The sequence below is a fragment of the Leucoraja erinacea genome, chromosome 13 (assembly GCF_028641065.1).
Source record: "Leucoraja erinacea ecotype New England chromosome 13, Leri_hhj_1, whole genome shotgun sequence".
NCBI lineage: Eukaryota > Metazoa > Chordata > Chondrichthyes > Rajiformes > Rajidae > Leucoraja > Leucoraja erinaceus.
In genome coordinates, this window is record NC_073389.1 from 42,230,993 (window position 1) to 42,250,129 (window position 19,137).

At 43.5% G+C, this 19,137-nt stretch overlaps 1 protein-coding gene across 3 annotated transcripts in view; it reads left to right on the forward strand.

Moving 5' to 3' along the window:
* Window positions 1–19,137, forward strand: part of epha3 (eph receptor A3) — a 216,268-nt gene that overhangs the window by 177,222 nt on the left and 19,909 nt on the right. For all 3 annotated transcript variants that reach the window (XM_055645049.1, XM_055645047.1, XM_055645046.1), the window contains 2 exons: window positions 2,129–2,278; window positions 7,836–8,029. In XM_055645049.1, coding sequence (XP_055501024.1) covers window positions 2,129–2,278; window positions 7,836–8,029 — 344 coding nt within the window. The remainder of the gene's footprint in view (window positions 1–2,128; window positions 2,279–7,835; window positions 8,030–19,137) is intronic.

A 19,137-nucleotide genomic window follows, 5' to 3' on the forward strand; every position in this document is an offset into this window, starting at 1 on the left:
TTACCAAAGCCAATTAACCTACTAACCTGCACGTCTTTGGAGTGTGGGAGGAAACCGGAGCACCCGGAGAAAACCATGCGGTCACAGGGAGAACATGCAAACTCCATACAGACATCACCCGTTGTCAGGATCGAACCCAGGTCTTTGGCGCTGTAAGGCAGCTACTGTGCTGCTGTGTCATTGTGCTATCCTTAAAACATCAAAAACATCTCAGGTACACAAATATGCTGGAGAAACTCAGCGGGTGCAGCAGCATCTATGGAGCGAAGGAAATAGGCAACGTCTCGGGCCGAAACCCTTCTTCAGACTGATGGGGAGTGGCGGGAAGATGAAAGGAAAAAGGAGGAGGAGGACCCCGAGGGCTATCACCATCATGGTCTAATTTACTTTACTCATCTTCCTACAACTATCAGGTTCTTGAACCAACCTGCACAACCCAATCCTACCTCAACAAACAAACATTATGGCCCATCTTTTGCACTACCATGGACTTATTTTTCTAATTGTGATTTTCTAATTATGTTTCCTAATTGTAATTATGCATAATGTCTTTTTTTTGCATACTTTCTTTCTTTTAGAAATGTTATGCGTAATTTATGTACAGTTTATGTCATAGAGTCATACAGCATGGAAACAGGCCTTTCCGCCCAACTTGCCCACACTGACCAACATGTCCCATCTACACTAGTCTCACCTGCCTGCATTTAGCTCATATTTCTCTAAACCTATCCTATCCATGTAACTGTCTAAATGTTCTTAAGCATTGCGATAGTTCCTGCCTCAATGCTCTCCTCTGGCAGCTTGTTCCATACACTCACCACCTTTTGAGTAAAAAAGTTACCTCTCAGGTTTCTATTAAATCTTTCTCCACTTACCTTAAACCTATGAATTATTTGTCTTTGTCCATTTGCCTGATTCTCAGTGCCTGTGCTGGTGCTGCAAGCAAGATTATTAATAGTACCTGAATCTCACTGTACTTGTGTAAACAATGATAAACTCCACTTGGCTTGACAGACTGGGTCAACTGTAAAGCTGATGCACTTTAAGAAATGTGTCAGAAGCAACTGCAGATGCTGGTTTACGTCAAAGACAGGCACAAAATGCTGGAGTAACTCAGCGGGACAGGCAGCATCTCTGGAGAAAAGGAATGGGTGCTGTTTTGGGTCAAGACCCTTCTTAAGACTGAGAATCAGGTGAGAGTGACTATCATTCTGAAGAAGAGTATTGACCTGAAACATCACCCATCCCTTCTCTCCAGAGATGCTGCCTGTCCCGTTGAGTTACTCCAGCACTTTAAGAAATGTTTGGCCTGAAACACAATTCCTGAATAGGCGACCACAGTGCAGCAGCGGAATGCAGACATGCAGACCTGTAGATAGAGATTGGGAGGGGAAGGAGAAAGGGAAGGAGAGGATTCATGCTGATCTTCAGTGTCTGGCTGCCCACCTATCATCTCCTGCACATGGTTGCCAGCATTATTGATCTCCATGCCACGTTGACTCAGGCCACTCTGAGGTACAGGCTCATTAAATTGCTCACATGTAGTGTTAAGACCACAAGTTTATTTTGTAGTAGGCTGAGTGGAATTTAAATACAATGAATAGCCTTTAAAGCATTAGATTGATATCATGCTGTCTAGCTTAGGTGCACCATGCATTTTAATTCTCAACTGATGCAGAAGGTGATCAGTCATATTTATAATGAATGGCAGAACAAGCTTGAACAACCAAAGGTAGTATCTCCAGAATGTTTGCCTGACCTGCTGAGTTACTCCAGCTTTTTGTGTCTCTCTTTGGTTAAACCAGCATGCCCTGCTGGGAATATCGGACCGGCTTTCCCTTGATGGGCGAGACGCTTTTCCGGGGCTTTCCGCAACGGCAAATTTATACGCCTCCGAGTAGCAGGGGTCGAGAATGCAGTTCCTTCCTAGACAAGGTTAACCAACAGGCCTACTCATGCTCCTATTTTTTATGATTGATACAATGTTTAAGTTAGCAGGCATAGGAAGGTTCATAGCATTTTGCTTAATGCAACTTAACCCAGATGTTTTGTTCCAGATTTGTGATTTTCCTTTAAGATTGTACAAGAGCATGTTCACGTGTGACCATTCTTTAAATACCTTTCCCAGGGTGGAAAGATCCCCATCCGATGGACTGCACCGGAAGCCATAGCCTATCGCAAGTTCACCTCTGCCAGTGATGCATGGAGTTATGGGATTGTACTTTGGGAAGTGATGTCATACGGAGAGAGGCCTTACTGGGAAATGTCCAACCAGGATGTAAGTATCTTCTTTCGACTTTGGAGATACAGCGCGGAGACAGACCCTTTGGCCCATCGAGTCCGTGCTAACCTGTGATCACCCCGTACACTAAACTACGCACACTTAGGACAATTTTTTACAACTTACTAAAAGGGATGGAGAGGTTTTAGTTTTAGAGATAATGCATTGAAACAGGCCCATTGGCCCACCGAGTCCGTGTCAACCAGTGATCCTAGTCACTAGCACTATCCTACTCACTAGGGACAATTTACAATCTTTACCGAAGCCAATTAACCTACAAACCTGTAAATCTTTGTAGTGTGGTAGACCGGAGCACCCGGAGAAAACTCATGTGGTCACAGGGAGGATACACAAACTCCATACAGACATCACCCATAGTCAGGATCAGGATCAAACCCGTGTTCCTTGCACTGTAAGCCATCCAATCTACCATTGTGCCTCTGGGCTGCCCCTCATTCTGCGAATTGTTGGTTTGAAAATAACTTGTGTAGTGTTTGGAAGAAAAGCCAGGGTGGCCGTTCTTTGCTCTGTCATTGAGAGGAATCGAAGAGGCATATAAAGAATACTCTTGGAGCTGGAGAATAGATTAAGCATGTTATTAACATTCTCAAATGTAGATTGGAAGTAAAGTATAGACCTTCACATCACTAACAAAAGACTGGCAAAAAGATAATGTAGAGAACTACGTACTGTATTTCCTACTTACATAGAACAGTACAGCACAGGAAAGGGCCCTGCAACCCACGATGTTTGTGCCGAACATGATGCCAAGTTAACCTGAACTCATCTGCCAGTTTATGATCCATATCCCTTTATGCCTTGCACTATCATGTGCCACCATTTGTATCTGCCCCTCATGCCACCCTAGCAATGTGTTCCAAGCCCCCACCACTCTCTGTCTATAAACACTTGCCCTACACATCTCCATTAAACTTTCATCCTCTCACCTTATAGCTATGCCATTGAATGTTGGACATTTCCACCCTGGGGAAAAGGTTCTGACTGTCTACCCTATCTATGCCCCTCATAACTCAATTTACCTATCTGGGAAGATGTTAAATTTGGGACAGTAGTTCCTTAGAAAAGATTACTAGTAGCCCAGGCACTAGTCTTTGCTCATATAACATGGAGAGGTTGTGGAACTCCTATCTGTTAGTGCAACACATCACGTTCACACCGATGGTTACTTAAGTGATGGGCAAAGCCCAGTCTTAAGATTCTAGGGGAAATTGAATGGAATGGAGAAAAAAGATTGCAGTGTCGAAGTAGCTATTCATTTTGTTTGCATAAACTGCAAGCATTATAAAAACAAAGTTATTTTGTCAGTGACTGGGGTGAAAAGTTATTTGTGTATCTGTTGACCCACACAGGCCATTTCCTCCTGGACTCTCAGTAGGAATCCAATATATCAATGTAAAAGCAAGGTGGAAGTTAATATTCAGCAGCTTTAACTGTTGCTTTGAACCATCAAATGAATATATGAGATGTGTTTTCGACCAAGTTAGCGCTCGGGTTAATAGAATACACAGGAGGCTTTGGTAAGAACGCATTATGAAGTTGCACAGGAACAGGGTAGGTTGGAAAATATATCCCTCTGAGCTGATATATCAACGGCAGGATACAGCAGAGCATACATCAAAATCACAATTCTGTCCAACGTCATAAATTGTGTGCATCAAGTTTGCTTCTCACAGCATGTCGGGTGTATACACCAGCGTGTGATGCATGTATGTGCCATTCCGATTCAAGAACTACATTCCTCTGTCAGAACTAGAAGATCGTTTACAGTTCAAGGCAGTTTAAAACAAAATCTTCAGCACTCCGTCACAAAGCACCATGACATCCATTCCTAACCTTAAAAAAACAATTGTTTAAAACATGTCAATAATCTTCACATTCCCAGCCTTTAAAATATCTAGTCAGGCCTGGGAAATGTATTTCTTAGTACCATGATTATGAGTAATATAGGGTACAATTTCTATTAGAAAAGAGGTGCTTAGCGTGAGGATAGGCACAACATGCTGGAGTAATTCAATGGGACAGACAGCATCTCTGGGGAGAAGGAATAGGTGACATTTCAGGTTGAGACCCTTCTTCAGACTGAAACACTAAAAAAAACAAAAAATAGAAATGACGAACACGCTGCTGGCAGGGCAGCCGACTCGCACACGCTGCACGCTGCTGGCAGGGCAGCCGACTCGCAGCGCCCCCACCATCATCTATATCTCTCGTTTCCCTTATCCCTAACCAGTCTGAAGAAGGATCTCGACCCGAAAGGGTGTCACCTATTCCTTCCCATAATAACTTACATCCTTCCCATAATAACTCTTTCTAATCCCGTCTATTTCCTTCCTTGTCAGCACCTTGTCAGCACCTGGACCACATACTTTAATTCAATTTACCTTTTCTTCTTTCATTGTAATTTTATCAAATTATTTTTGTGCTAAAAACAAGCAGGACTGCCGATTCAGCCTTTTAAGTTTGAGGAATTAGTCAGCAATTCTCATGTTTTAAATACATAAAACATATATGAACACATCCACCTGAACCCAGCAATATGAATAGTGATTACTCTAACTTCAAGTAACCCTTGCATCCCCTCTCTCTCCATCACTGCCCCACCCTAATCGTTGTGTTAGTTCACTGGCATCCTGGTGAGTTTCATTGTCTAGCCCGCAACTGACCCGCAGCTAACAATGGACCATTTTCTTGATCATCTTTACTTTTTTTGCAGGACAGACAACATCTCTGAAGAGAAGTAATGGGTGACATTTTGGTTCGCAAATCTTGCAAAAGGTGCTCAGGCCTGCATTGCACATATATCAATGCCTTCTTCATTCTGAAGAAAGGTCTCGACCCGAAACGTCACCCATTCCTTCTCTCCAGAGATTCTGCCTGTCTCGCTGAGTTACTCCAGCATGTTGTGTCTTCCTGTGGTGTAAACAAGCATCTGCAGTTCCTTCCTGCATGTTACTTTGCATATCTTCATTTCTTTGTTCTATATCTCTCTATAATGCCCATCTATATCTCTCGTCTCCCTGTCCCCGACTCTCAGTCTGAAGAAGGGTCTCGACCCGAAACGTCACCCAATCCTTCTATCCAGATGTGCTGCCTGTCCCGCTGAGTTAGTCCAGCATTTTGTGTTTATCTTCAGTGTAAACCAGCATTTACAGTTCCTTCCTACACACAACCACCACCTGTAAGTCGCTCCCAATAAGCTACAAGCCAACTATCTTAGAAACATATCACCATTCGTTTACTGTTACTGGATCAAAATCTCTCCCTTACAGCTTTGAGGGTATACCCGCACTTTAAAAAATGCAGCAATTCAAGAAGTCAACTCATCATTACTTTCTCAAGGGCAACAAGGAATGGGCAATTAAATGCTGACTCAGCTAGGGAACTCCGGCTGCCTTGAATGAATTTTTTAAAATGGCAATAATTCACATGGTTACTAATATCATTCTATTAATAGTAGAGAGGATTATTTATGGCATCTAACTCCTCCTTATTCTACTAAGCAGTTTCCAAAGTAGCAAGTCAAAAATGCCCCATCACAATTATCCCATTAATATAATGGCCATCTCAAAAGCTCCACTTACATGGTACCCATTCACAGTACACACTCCCTGCACTTACAAAAACACTCAGAGAACATTCAATTCACACTTTGCTGATCTGAGGGAAATGGTGTTGGTGTGCTTGAGCTGAGAGCTGGCGAGATTCAATGTGTGTACCATTTATACTAAATTACCTGGCTTCCATACCAGCTGAATTATATTTTCCGTAGAGAGCATTAGAAGTTTAGTACATCAGGCATTTCTATCAGTCAAATGCCATACCTACAATGTCATGGTGGTGTGGCACAATGGTAGTACTATGGTACTTGGGCGGCACAGTCAGTCGCACAGCGGTAGAGTTGCTGCCTTACAGCACCAGTGACATGGGTTTGATCCTGTCCAAAGATGTTGTCTGTACGAAGTTTGTACGTTCTCCCTGAAATCACGTGGGTTTTCTCCGGGTGCCCGGTTTCCTACCACACTGCAAAGAAACGTTTTTTTTTAGAGATACAGCGCGGAAACAGGCCCTTTGGCCCAGCAAATCCGCACCGACCAGCAATCCCCACACATTAACACTATCCTACACACATTAGCGACAATTTACACTTATACCAAGCCAATTAACCTACAAACCTGTACGTCTTTGGAGTGTGGGCGGAAAGCGAAGATCTCGGAGAAAGCCCACGCGGTCACGGAGAGAATGTACAAACACCGTACAGACAACCTCCTTAGTCAGGATCGAATCCAGGTCTCCGGCGCTTCAAGCGCTGTAAGGCAGCAACTCTACCGCTGTGCCATTGTGCCGCTTTGGTCATTGGCTTTGGTAAAGATTGTAAATTGTCCCCAATGTGTGGGATAGTGTTAGTGTCCTGGGATCACTGGTTGGTGCAGACTAGGTGGGCCAAAGGTCCTATTTCTGCGTTGTATCTCCAAAACTAAAACTAAAACCTCTTCATCCATCCTGAGCGAAACTGAGAGCTGAGTTTCTGGATGATAATTGCCAATGACTCTACTTTGATTTGGGTGGCTTGAAAGAAAGATCGAACTTGGAACTGGGTCCTAATTTTCAGGTGCAGACACTCTAGAATGCAGCCAAGTTCTATTTTGCTCCTAGTGCAAATTCAGCACAAATGCTAGCCTTGGTGATGTTTATTTGAAATGATGGTCATGTGTGTCTGCTAATTTTTTTGATCGTTAGATTACACTAAGAGATAAAGGCAATAAGTCTGTAACTGGTGCTTCCTGCATGGGGAGGATTTTAGAAGATACATTCGACTGGATTTCAACACAGTGCCTACCACCTGAGACCTGCTTCATGCGAATGGAGGGGAGGTACTGCAGATGCTGGTTTATACTGAAGATAGATATAAAATGCTGGAGTAACTCAGCGAGTCAGGCAGCATCTCTGAAGAAGGGTCTTGACCCGAAACGTCACCTATTCCTTTTCTCCAGAGACGCAGCCCGACCTGCTGAGTTACTCCAGCATTTTGTATCGGTCATCATGCCAGTGGAGTCTCTGCCTTAAAACCCAGGCCAAACACACATATTTTTCATGCATGTTTAATTTCCCCATGTTTCTGAGAGCAGTAGAGTCATAGAGCGATACAGCGTGGAAACAGGCCCTTCGGCCCAATTTGCCCACACCGGCCAACGTGGCCCATCTACACTAGTCCCAGCTGCCTGCATTTGACCCATATCCCTCTAATCCTTTCCTATCCATGTCCCTGTCTAAATGTTTCTCAAACGTTGTGGTACATGCCTCAACTACCTCCTCCGGCAGCTCATTCCATACACCCACCACCCTTTGCGTGAGGAAGTTACCTCTCAGGTTCCCATTAAATCTTTCCCCTCTCACCTTAATCCCATGCCCTCTGGTACACAATTCCCCTACTTTGGGCAAGTGACTCTGCGCGTCTACCCGATCTATTCCTCTCAGAGTGTTCAATTGTTCTCCAGCGGTTTCTGACGCTGCCTTCGATTGTATCCACGTTCAGGTTATTAAAGCAGTGGACGAAGGATATCGACTGCCGCCCCCCATGGATTGCCCAGCTGCCCTGTATCAGCTGATGCTGGATTGTTGGCAAAAGGACAGGAACAACAGGCCCAAGTTTGAACAGATTGTCAGCATCCTCGACAAGTTGATTCGGAATCCCAGCAGCCTGAAGATCATCGCCAACGCTGTAGCAAGGTGAAGCAAAACTATTCCTTTTTCAGTCTAAATTAGGGCAGAAATGTATTTTCTGTGGTACATGCTAAATATGGAGGCAATTATTACAATTTATTGAGGCAGTAAGTGCCTGCTGAGCTCCCATTCTGAAATTTGTTGTCATTAAGTTTCAGAAGCCAAGTTCAGCACCACTATGTTCCTACACCATGTATTTAGCATGTACAACAGAGCGCGGCACAGTGGTGTCGCAGTAGATTTGCTGCCTTACAACGCCAGAGATCCAGGTTCGATCCTGGTTATGGGTGCTTGTTTGCACAGAGTTTGTACGTTCTCCCCGTGACCTGCATGGGTTTTCTCTGAGATTTTCGGTTTCTTCCCACACTCCAAAGACGTACAGGTTTGTAAGTTATTTGGCTTGGTGTAATTGTAAAATTGGCCAGAATGTGTGCAGGGCAGTGTTATTATGCGGGGATCGCTGGTCGGTGCGGACTCAGTGAGCCGAAAGGCCTGTCGCATCTGTCTGTATCTTTAACCAAAACTAAACTAAAACAATGGCGATTTTCCTCTTTTCAATATGCAAGGTTTAAGTTTTTGTGGGATCATGAGTCTGGTGCAGATGCCCACTGCCATTAAGCATTTGAATAGGTGAAAAATGTTCATCATGCACAGTCACCTGCGATATAAGGTTTGCCAGATGGAAATGGATTTGGGAAATTATGCATCTTCATACACCATTGCAATTTGGAAGGATACAGGTCAAACATGTGCAAGTAGGACTAACTTAGATAGGCAACCAACAGCATGGACAAGTTGGGTCATGAAGCACCTGTTGCTGTGCCATATGACTATGATTCTATGACTTATTCATTCTGAAAGAGACTTGGATCAATAGGAGGAGATGTGAGGCATCATAATTCTCTTTGCATAAAAAATGGGTCTTTTATTCCCATTTACACCTTAAAATTAAGAATGTTCTTTGTTGCTCCTACATTTCCCCCAATTGTAATGGTGCATTTAATTTCAACACAAAATACTGTGCCTTGTTCAAATAACTTTATTATAAAAAAATATTAAGCTTCAAATCCCAAATTGCATATTGGGCCTGCTCCACTATTATTTTTCTGTAATATGTGTAATTTGAATAAAGTGATTTAAGGATTATAGAGTATACATAAATGAAGCTGGTTTTAAGTGGAATCCCAGGGGTTGTGGAATCAGACTGTTGGTATGGTAATGCATCAGTTATGCAGTGTAATAGTATGCAACTTAGTGCCAGAGGCACAAATTTGATCAAACATGATCATTCATTTCAATGTAGCTCATTTTGTAAAATAAACCACTAACAACAGGTTAATGCTGCTCCATCCATGTGTGTGGCATTGTAAATTGTGTTTGAAATCAGGGCCCCCTGAAGCACACAAAGTTAATTACTTTGTTGATACTATGGATTTAGTGAGGATATGCACACCTTCCTTAAAGCACGGTAATAAATTAAAAATTAAAGACACTGGCTTGTTCAATCTCCCATCATGATTACCTCCTCTAGATTGAAATCCCAAACCACCTTCACTCAGTCCATCTATCTGATCTCACGGTTACTTCAAGTCTACTTGACCTTCCGGTTGCCAAACACTTTAATTCCCCTTCCCATTCCCACACTGATCTTTCTGTCCTAGGCCTCCTTAATTGTTAAATGCAAATTGGAGGAACACCACCTCATATTTCTCTCGGGCAGCTTACAACCCAGCGGTATGATTATTGATTTCTCTGATTTTGTTACCCTCGCACCCCCTCTCTCTCCGTCTCACCCCCACCCTGGCCGTTGTACATGTTTCAATTACGTCCTGGTGGGTTTCATTGTCTGTAATTCCTTTTCACCTGGCCCACAGCCAGCAAATCATCATGGATTTTTGGCATATCTTTCATTCATTTGGTCTCCATCTCTCCATATCATCGTCTATATCTCTCGTTTTCCTTACCTCTGACTCTCGACCCAAAACATCACCTATTCCTTTTCTAAAGAGACACTGTCTGACACGCTGAGTTACTCCAGCATTTTGTGTCCGGCTTTGGAATAATTTATTGTGTCAGACAAGTCCCACCCATCCTTAAATGGCTCATCAAAATAGGACACCTTGTTAATCAGACACAACCTTTTCTTTCTCAACTACTTTAGAATGAGGGGAGCATTTATAATTCAACACCATTGGGGGAAAAATTCATTTAAGTATGTTATTTAAATAAATTACTTTAAGTGTCTGTAAAAATTATTTAATTTTTCTGGCAATCTCCGCATTTTCTCCATTTTGTGTCCTGCTCATTTTTGATTGTCGCACCTTTGATAGTCTGACCCTGGATTTTTCTATCCTCTGCTGTTGTCTTTGAATGTGAATAGGCGATGTTCTGTTGGATAGGACACGTGTTTTTCAGTCCAGTGCAGAGTGGCCGCACTTATAGAAGCAATTTATAGTGGCCAATTAACCTACCAACCTTTAGAATATGGCAGGAAATATGAGCACCTGGAGGAAACCCACATGTTCACATGGGGTAGATGCAAACTCAGTCAGAAAGCAGTGGAGGTCAGGATCAGGCCAGGGTCAATGGAGCTGCTGCAAAATAGTTTAATTAGCTGTGCCACTGTGCCTCCTTAAAGGTGGCAAAGGGTTGATATTTAAACCAAAGACCATTTTCATTATACCGTTGCATTTTTAACATCTAGATTTATTCAGGTAGCTACTGACAGTCAAGTTTAGTTTATTGTCACGTATACCGAAGTAGCGAACAGCTTTTGGTGCGTGCTAACCAGTCTTCGGAAAGACAATACATGATTACAATTGAGCCATTCACAGCGTGCAGATACATGATAAAGGGAAAACTGTAAATAACGTTTAGTGCAAGATGTGTTCATTTATCTTGGTTCCGGATTCCATTTAATCCCCAACTTTCAGAACTTTAACACTGGTGATTTATTAAAGGCATTAATGGCTCAGTAGGAAACAGCAGGATGGCAACGCGGTTAGTAAGAGCAGCAGAGAGAAAAACATACCCAATTTGTCTGTTCCTGTCTAAATCAATAGGATGCATGACCCAGTCAATGAATTGCATGGTCCAGGGCCACAGAAAGTCATCTGGGTCAATGCTGGTCATGATACTGTTCCGGAATATACCACCATTCTCTAATGCTCGCATGGAGACATCATGGAGGTTCACAGCTAGATCCAAATTCCATTGGACCATTAAATTGTCCAGATGTCTTCCCTCAAGAAGGGGGGAAAAATACACCTTTCTAAACACCAGGGGCTTTGGGGGAGCATTTTCTCCAAGTGTGGTTTTATCCAAATGCCTCTTAGATTTTCTATTTTATTCAAACACCACTGTAATCAATAGTTTAATTCTCAATGGTTGCATATTTTGAAAGTGTATTTATATTTAATTCAACCATTTTCAAAAGCTATATTTTTTAAGCCGATTTCTTAATTTTATTTGTATTTCCCATTTCTGGTATTTTCTTCTTTTCAACATTGAAAGATTGAAATGGCAAACTACAATTTTTATCACAGGTTCCTGACAGATTATTCCCCTTTTCCCCTCTCTCCCCCCCTCTCTCTCCCCCCCCTCTCTTTCCCCCCCCCCCCCCCCCCCCCCCCCCGCTCTGCCTGTCTTGCTGAGTCACTCCAGCATTTTGTGTCTATCTTTGGTTTAAACCAGCATCTCTCTCACTCTATCCACCTCCCTCTCCTCTCTTTCTCTCCCCTCTCTCCCCCTCTCCCCCCCTCCCCCACTCTCTCCCTATTCCCCCCTCTCTCTCCCCTACCCCCCTCCCTTCTCTGTCTGTCCCACTGAGTTACTCCAGCATCCTGTGTCTATCTTTGGTTAAAACAAAAATCTCTCTCCTTATCCCCCTCTCTCTCCCCTCCCCTCCATCTCTCCCCCCTCTCACCCCCTTCTCACCCCCCACAACCCCCCCCCCCCCCCCCCCCCCCCCCCCCCCCCCTCCCCCTCTCAACCCCCTCCATATTTTATGGTTTATATAGGTATTAATACAAGGACTATTCTAGTGGGAAGAAGCATTTACTATGTGCAGAGTCCTAATAAAATGGCTAATTGTAACCCAACAAAACGTAAATATATCTGAACCAGATCAGGGTAATAACAATTTCATTTTTGTGAAAATTCAAATAAAATATGTTACATCCTGCAAATAGCAAAGTAAGCTGGATATCCCTTTGTAGGAAGTAAATTTCTTTAAGAAGAAACCAAGTCTGAATCAAACCAGGATTTTCCCTTAATATTGACGTTATTGTTTCATATCGCTACGAGTTCAGTTAGATCTTTAACTTTTCTGCTTAAAACTATTTCTTCCCAGTGCAAACGCCAGAGAGTTCAGTGCCTAAACGTTCAGTTAGATCTCTATCTCTGCTTCTTACAATCATTTTGCCAAAGTGCAAACACCTGAAATTGTAATGATACCCCAGGAACATGTTTATCCAGCTCTTTTAAGGTAGAAAACTGTCTCAAGGTTCTTCACAGGAATGTAGTCAAACAATGTTTGATGATGATCAATACAGAAGAGTTAAAAGTCAAGCAACGGGATCATTTTAAATTGGGAAATATTCTAAAGGAGGTAAAGGAAAGATAAAGATTTAGGCAATACATTTCAGTGATCAGGACAGAGCCAGTTGAAGGCACAGCCACTGCTGTTGAAGTAATTTAAAATCAAACGATGCTAAAATAGGAAAAACAAAGGTTAGTTTAGACTTTACTTTTACTTTAGAGATACAGTGCGGAAACAGGCCCTTCAGCCCACCAAGTCCGTGCCGACCAGTGATCCCCGTACACCAACACTACTCTACGAAGGATAATTAATTTTTTTTACTGTAGCCAATTCACCTACAAACCTGTATGTCTTTGGTGTGTGGGAGGAAACCGGAGCACCCAGAGAAAACCCATGCGATCATACGGAGAACGTACAAACTCCATACACACAGCACCCGTAGTCACGATTGTAAAAGTCTCATCGGTGATTGTAACCTTTTCATGACCCTTATGGTCACCCTGTCGTTATAATCCCCTCATTCCACTATGCTCCAAGCAGGGGCAGCTCAGTGGCTCAATGGTAGAGTTTTTGTCCTACAGGTTTGAAGGTTAAGTGGCTTCAGTAAAATTGTAAATTGTCCCTAGTGTGTAGGATTGTGTTAGTGTAAGGTGTGATTGCTGGTCGGCGTGGATCAGTGGGCCGAAGGGCCTGTTTCTGTGCTGTATGTCTAGTAAAGTAAAGACACTTTCCTACCAAGTAGTCCAGAAGTTCAATACTGTTAAGATCATGTTGCTTTTGAGAGTGAATGATACTGTTCACTCTCAGGAAAAAAAAACTATTTAGAATAATACTGAGGAGTCAGTATTAAATTAATTAAATAGTTTGACACACTTCTCCTGCAATCAGAGATACAACGCAAGGAAATCTTATGTAGACTGACCTAAACTGGGATCGAAGTGATCGCAGTGTGACATGTAGTCACCATGTTATCAACATTTAGTGGGCAGAAAACTCCAAAGGAACATTACAAAAATAGTGTATAAAATCATGAGAGGAATAGATTGGGTAGATACACAGAATCGCTTGCCAAGAGTAGGTGAATCGAGGACATAGGCTTAAGGTGCATGGGAAAACATTTAATAGGAATCTGAGGGGTAACATTTTCACCCAAAGGGTGGTGGGTGTATGGAACAAGCTGGGTGTATGGAACAAGGTGGTAGTTGAGGCTGGGACTTCCCAACGTTTAAGAAACAACTGGACAGGTACATGCATAGGACAGGTTTGGAGGGATATGGACCAAACGCAGGCAGGTGGGACGTGTGGGCTGAAGGGCCTGTTTCCACAGTGAATTACTCTATGACTTCACCTTATCAGATGAATAACGAGGAAAGAAGAGAAGAAACAAACCTGACAGTAGAGGTAGTACCAGAAAACCTTCACCAGCCAACTTTTACAGAGAGGCTCCCGCTAATCAACATTTGGTGCAGGTTCAATGTCCATATGGATTGTCCAACCACAAGGCATCTTGTGTTCAATTTTGGGCACCATATTAGAGGAAAGATGTTGTCAAGCTAGAAAGGGTGCAGAGAAGATTTACAAGGATTTGGGGGCAGGACTCGAGGGTCTGAGCTGTAGGGAGAGGTTGAGCAGACTAGGACTTTATTCCTTGTAGTGCAGGAGGATGAGGGGTAGTAGTAGGCTCCCCTTGGTCATGACTGACCATGGGTGATGCATCTTGGTCAGATGCAAGCCTGGGCGATGACATATGGAGGACAGGCTGTTGCCCATGCAGCATGTCCCCCCTCTCCATGTCACTGATCGATCCAAAGGAACAGCAGGGCCATTACAGTTTGGCACCAGCGCCATCGCAGGAGCTGCCAGAGCGAGGTTGTAGACAACGATGAACTGCCTTAGGGGCTGCGACTCCAGATTTTCTTGAGGTTTACTCCTGGAGCCTTTTCCATGACTGGATATGGTCACAAGGCAGTGGAGGTTTTAAATCAGAGTTTTCCCATTACTAAATGGACTGCCTTCTCGGGCTGACGAGCCCCATCTGCCCGAGACTTGTCGGGGGTGTGTGTCTACCTTCCCGTGCAGGTCTATAGCACCTGCCCATTGCCCAGAATTCAATCCTATACAAAATCATGAGAGGAATAGATCAGGTAGACACACAGAGTCTCTTGCCCAGAGTAGGGGAGTTGAGAACCAGAGTACATTCAATAGGTTGGAGGTGAGGAGGGGAAAGATATAATAGGAAACTGAAGGGCAACTTTTTCATAGTGGTAGGTATATGGAACAAGCTGACAGAGAAGGTAGTTGAGGCAGGCAATATCACAACATTTAAGAAACATTTAGACAGGTACATGGCGGAGAGGGATGTGGGCCAAATGCAGGTAGATGGGACTAGTGTAGTTGGGACATGTTGTCCAGTTTAGTCAAGTCAAGTTGGAGTGAAGTCAGAGTGAAGGGCCTGTTTCCACACTGTGAGACTCCATGACACTCTATGACACAAGACATCTATGACCACCTGAAAACCTTGTCCAACCTCATAAATACACCTGCACTGCTCTCAGTCATAATCTTGGTCACTTTTGTTCTCTCCACCTTATCTTGAAATCATTACGGTGGATTTAGCCAGATTAAATATACCGCTGATCACTGCAGCATTATAGAAATGAAAAATAACTCAGTGGCAGAGAACATTTGAGTTGTGGCCAAGGCATCTTTTGCTTTGTACCCTGAAGGGGCATTTGGCTGCGTCGCCAAGCTACTAAAAGTACAGGCATGCACGGAGTTCTCACGCCCTTACAGATAACCCCCTGACAATTTCCCTTTACACTAACAAAACTGCTTTCTCTGTGCACCGTAGAAACATGTGAATGCTCTCATCTTCCAAGATTGTAGCACACACTCATTCCTTCTCAGCATGCTTCCCTAGATGAAAAAGTGCTGGTTGCATTCTGATGTGATCCTCTAAGAGCCACTTCCTGAAGTCTAAGGTGTGAGGAAAGCTGCTGCCATCACAGGAAATTCAACTCCTAACATCCAGCATCCCTGCTCAAACAGTTTAGATTTGGCCTTGGGACAAATAAAGCTTGCGTCACATGCATGGCTGAAAGCTTCAACAGCAGAATGAGTTGAGTGAAGGGCGAGGATGATGTTACAGAGGTGGAAATAGATGGTCCAAAGCTCAAATATACCATCAAGGTAGGAAGGAACTGCAGATGCTGGTTTACACCGAATATAGACACAAAACATCGGAGTAACTCAGCGGGACAAGCGTTTCAGGTCAAAACCATTTTTAAGACTGAGAGTCAGTGAGGAGGGAAACTCCCCTTTCCTTCCTCATCGACGATGGCTCTGATTTGTTCTGAACTTTTCCATACCTCTAGTTTCCCACCCCATCCTGATTCTCAGACTGGGACTCTCAGTCTGAAGAAGGGTCTCGACCTGAAATGTCACCCATTCCTTCTATCCAGAGATGCTGCCTTGTCCCATCAAGATTGTAAATGATCTCAAACAGTCGACACAATGGATAAGGGATGGATTCTGTGGCCAAGCCAATCAACAATGGCTTTATCTTTCCCAGTGTTTGGATAAAGGGAATTTGTGCACCTTCATTACTGGATGACAGACAACCAGAGACTGCTGAGAGATTAAATGGTGATGATGTAATCCACGGTGTCATTGCTGTGATGGTGCCCAATGTTGTTGGAGACACGTATTGGCAAATTATGTATTTATTTCTAATACATTATAAAATGGTTGCAGCAGGGCGTCTAAGCTCTTACCACTAATTCACTCAGTTAAATCAAATGAAAACCAGGATTAGACATTATAAGTTTCTGAGCAGCTGTGCATGTGATCTGGCCATAGTAAAATTAATATGAGTTATGAATTATTTTAGTCTTTTACTTTTATGTTGTCCCTAAACTTTTAGTTTGGAGATACATCGCGGAAACCGGCCCTTAGGCCCACTGAATCCGCGCCGACCAGTGATCCCCGCACACTAACATTATCCTAAACACACGAGGGACAATTTACAATTTTACCAAAGCCAATTAACCTACAAACCTGTACCACTTTGGAGTGTGGGAGGAAACCGGAGCACCTGGACAAAATCCACGGTGTCACGAGCAGAACGTACAAGCTCTGTACAGACAGCGCCCGTAGTCATGATCGATCCCAGGTCTCTGGCACTGTAAGGCAGTAACACAACCACTGCGCCACTGTGCTGCCCTCTTTAATTTCTATGGCACTTTATTTTTGTATCTCTAAAGACAGCTTCTGTATCATAATATGACCAGAAAACAGGTAGTAAAAACTATTAAAAGGCAATATGAAGAGAGCCTTGCAAGTGATCCGAAATGTAAGACAATTGTATTTTATAATAGCAGGATAAAGCTGATGGTCAGGAACAATATTGCCTACTTATTGATAGATAATGTTAATATGGTAAAAAGCAAATGCAATGTTAGCATTTATTTTGAGAGGGTTTATATACTAAAAACAGGGATGTAATGTTGAGGCTCCACAAGGCGCTGGTCAGGCCGCATTTGGACTAGTGTGGGAAATTTTGGGCAGCATATCTGAGCAAGGATGTGCTGGATCTGGAGAGGGTCCAGAGGAGGTTTACAAGAATTATCCCAGGAATGAGTAGGTTGACATATGATGAGTGTTTGACGGCACTGGGCCTGTACTCACTGGAGTTTAGAAGAACGAGGGGGGACCTCATTGAATCGTACACAATAGTGAAAGGCTTGGATGGAGTGCATGTGGAGAGGATGTTTCCACTTGTGGGAGCGTCTAGGACAAGGTCAGAGCCTCGGAATTAAAGGATGTTCTTTTAAGAAGGAGATGAGAAGAAATGTCTAGTCAGAGGGTGATGAATCTGTGGAATTCTTTGCCACATAAGGCCAAGTCAGTGGGTATTTTTAAAGCAGAGATAGATAGATTATTGGTTAGTACGGTATGAAAGGTTATGGGGTTAGGAGGCCAACTGTTCCATATTAGCCGGGACATCTCGTATTTTGGGCTGAATTGGTTTGTCCCACATGGACCACCCTTGTCCCATATTTGACTGCTACTACTCGTGTCGTGGGGACTGTCGGGTTGGAGTGCTGCGTCTGGCCTTGCCTCACAATCCCGACGTAGTACATCCCATGGACTGCAGCAAAAGTGCCTCGCCCATGGCCCCACCCATCGGCAGCTCGGCCAGCTGTCCGACCTTCGGACCTTTGCTTACCGCCGACACCACGACCCCTCCTCATGTCCGATCATCGGCGCCCGGGCCAAAATTCCTCAGCTGGCCCGCCGGCTGGGCTTTGTGTGCAGTCCAGCACCCGGGCGAAACTCATCATTCAACCAGCCACGGCCGAGTCGGTCAACGAATTGCTGTTGGGAATTTGTCCCTGACCTTTATAGCTAGGGTAGACATTCGGAACTAGAGAGATAAGAGGGATTTGCTTTAAGATCGGTGGGAGAAAGTCTAAAGAGATGTGTGGGTCGAAGTTTTTTTGCACAGTGATAGTTTCTTGAACGTGCTACTACTCGGAGGTGTTGGTGGAAGCAGATACGATAGAGGTGCCATAGAGGCCTTTAAATAGGCAGATGAATATGCAGGAAATGGAGGGATATGGATAATATGCAAGCAGAAGAAAATAGCTTAATTCGGCAACATGTTTGACACAGACATCATAGGCTGACTGTTCCTGTGCTGCATGTTTTAATATGCTATAACTACAAATTTCCGAGTTCAGGAAATTCAGGAAATGTGCCATTAATTGTGCATGTCATTCAACCATTTCAGAAAGGTGATTGAGGGATAAATAGTCTAACAGATGGATACAAGGCACTGCAGATGCTGGTTTACAAAAAAATGACATAAAGTGCTTGAGTAACTCAACGGGTCTGGAGAACATGGATAGGTGATGTTTCAGGTTAGGCATTCTTCAAACTGATTGTGAGGTGGGGAGGGGAAAGAAAGCTGGAAGAGAGGAGGGACAGGTCAAAGGTCTGAAGACGGGTCTCGACACAAAACGTCACCTATTCCTTTCCTCCAGCGATGCTGCCTGTCCTGCTGAGTCACTCCAGCATTTTGTGTCTATTTTCGGGGCAGGACAAAGTCCGACAGGTAATAGTTGGATACAGGTGTGGGGTGCTACTCTGGTGAACAAAGACCAGAGATGAAAAGACAGAAGGTGTAAGACAAAATAATTGAAGAGTTATGAGTTGTGAAGGAAGAGGAAGTAATGTAGGTGGCAGGGGATCTATAGGATGCATTGCTCCTTTAATATCATCAAGGGTCAAGAGTCCAGATTATTTAATTGTCATATGTACTGACAACAAAACAATAACATTCTTACGTGAAGCAGCATAGCAGGCATGCAAACTCACAGATAGTATATAATAAATCCAAATTCAGTAAATTAAAATGACAGTACTAAAGCAAAAAAAAAATCCCCAAAGTCCTTAGTGCAACCGAGGACAATCCATGGAAGTTCATAGTTGATATTAGTGTGTAGTGTTCAAGAGCTTGATGGTTGTTGGGAAGAAGCTATTTGTGAACCTGGTGGTCATTGTTTCTCAGATG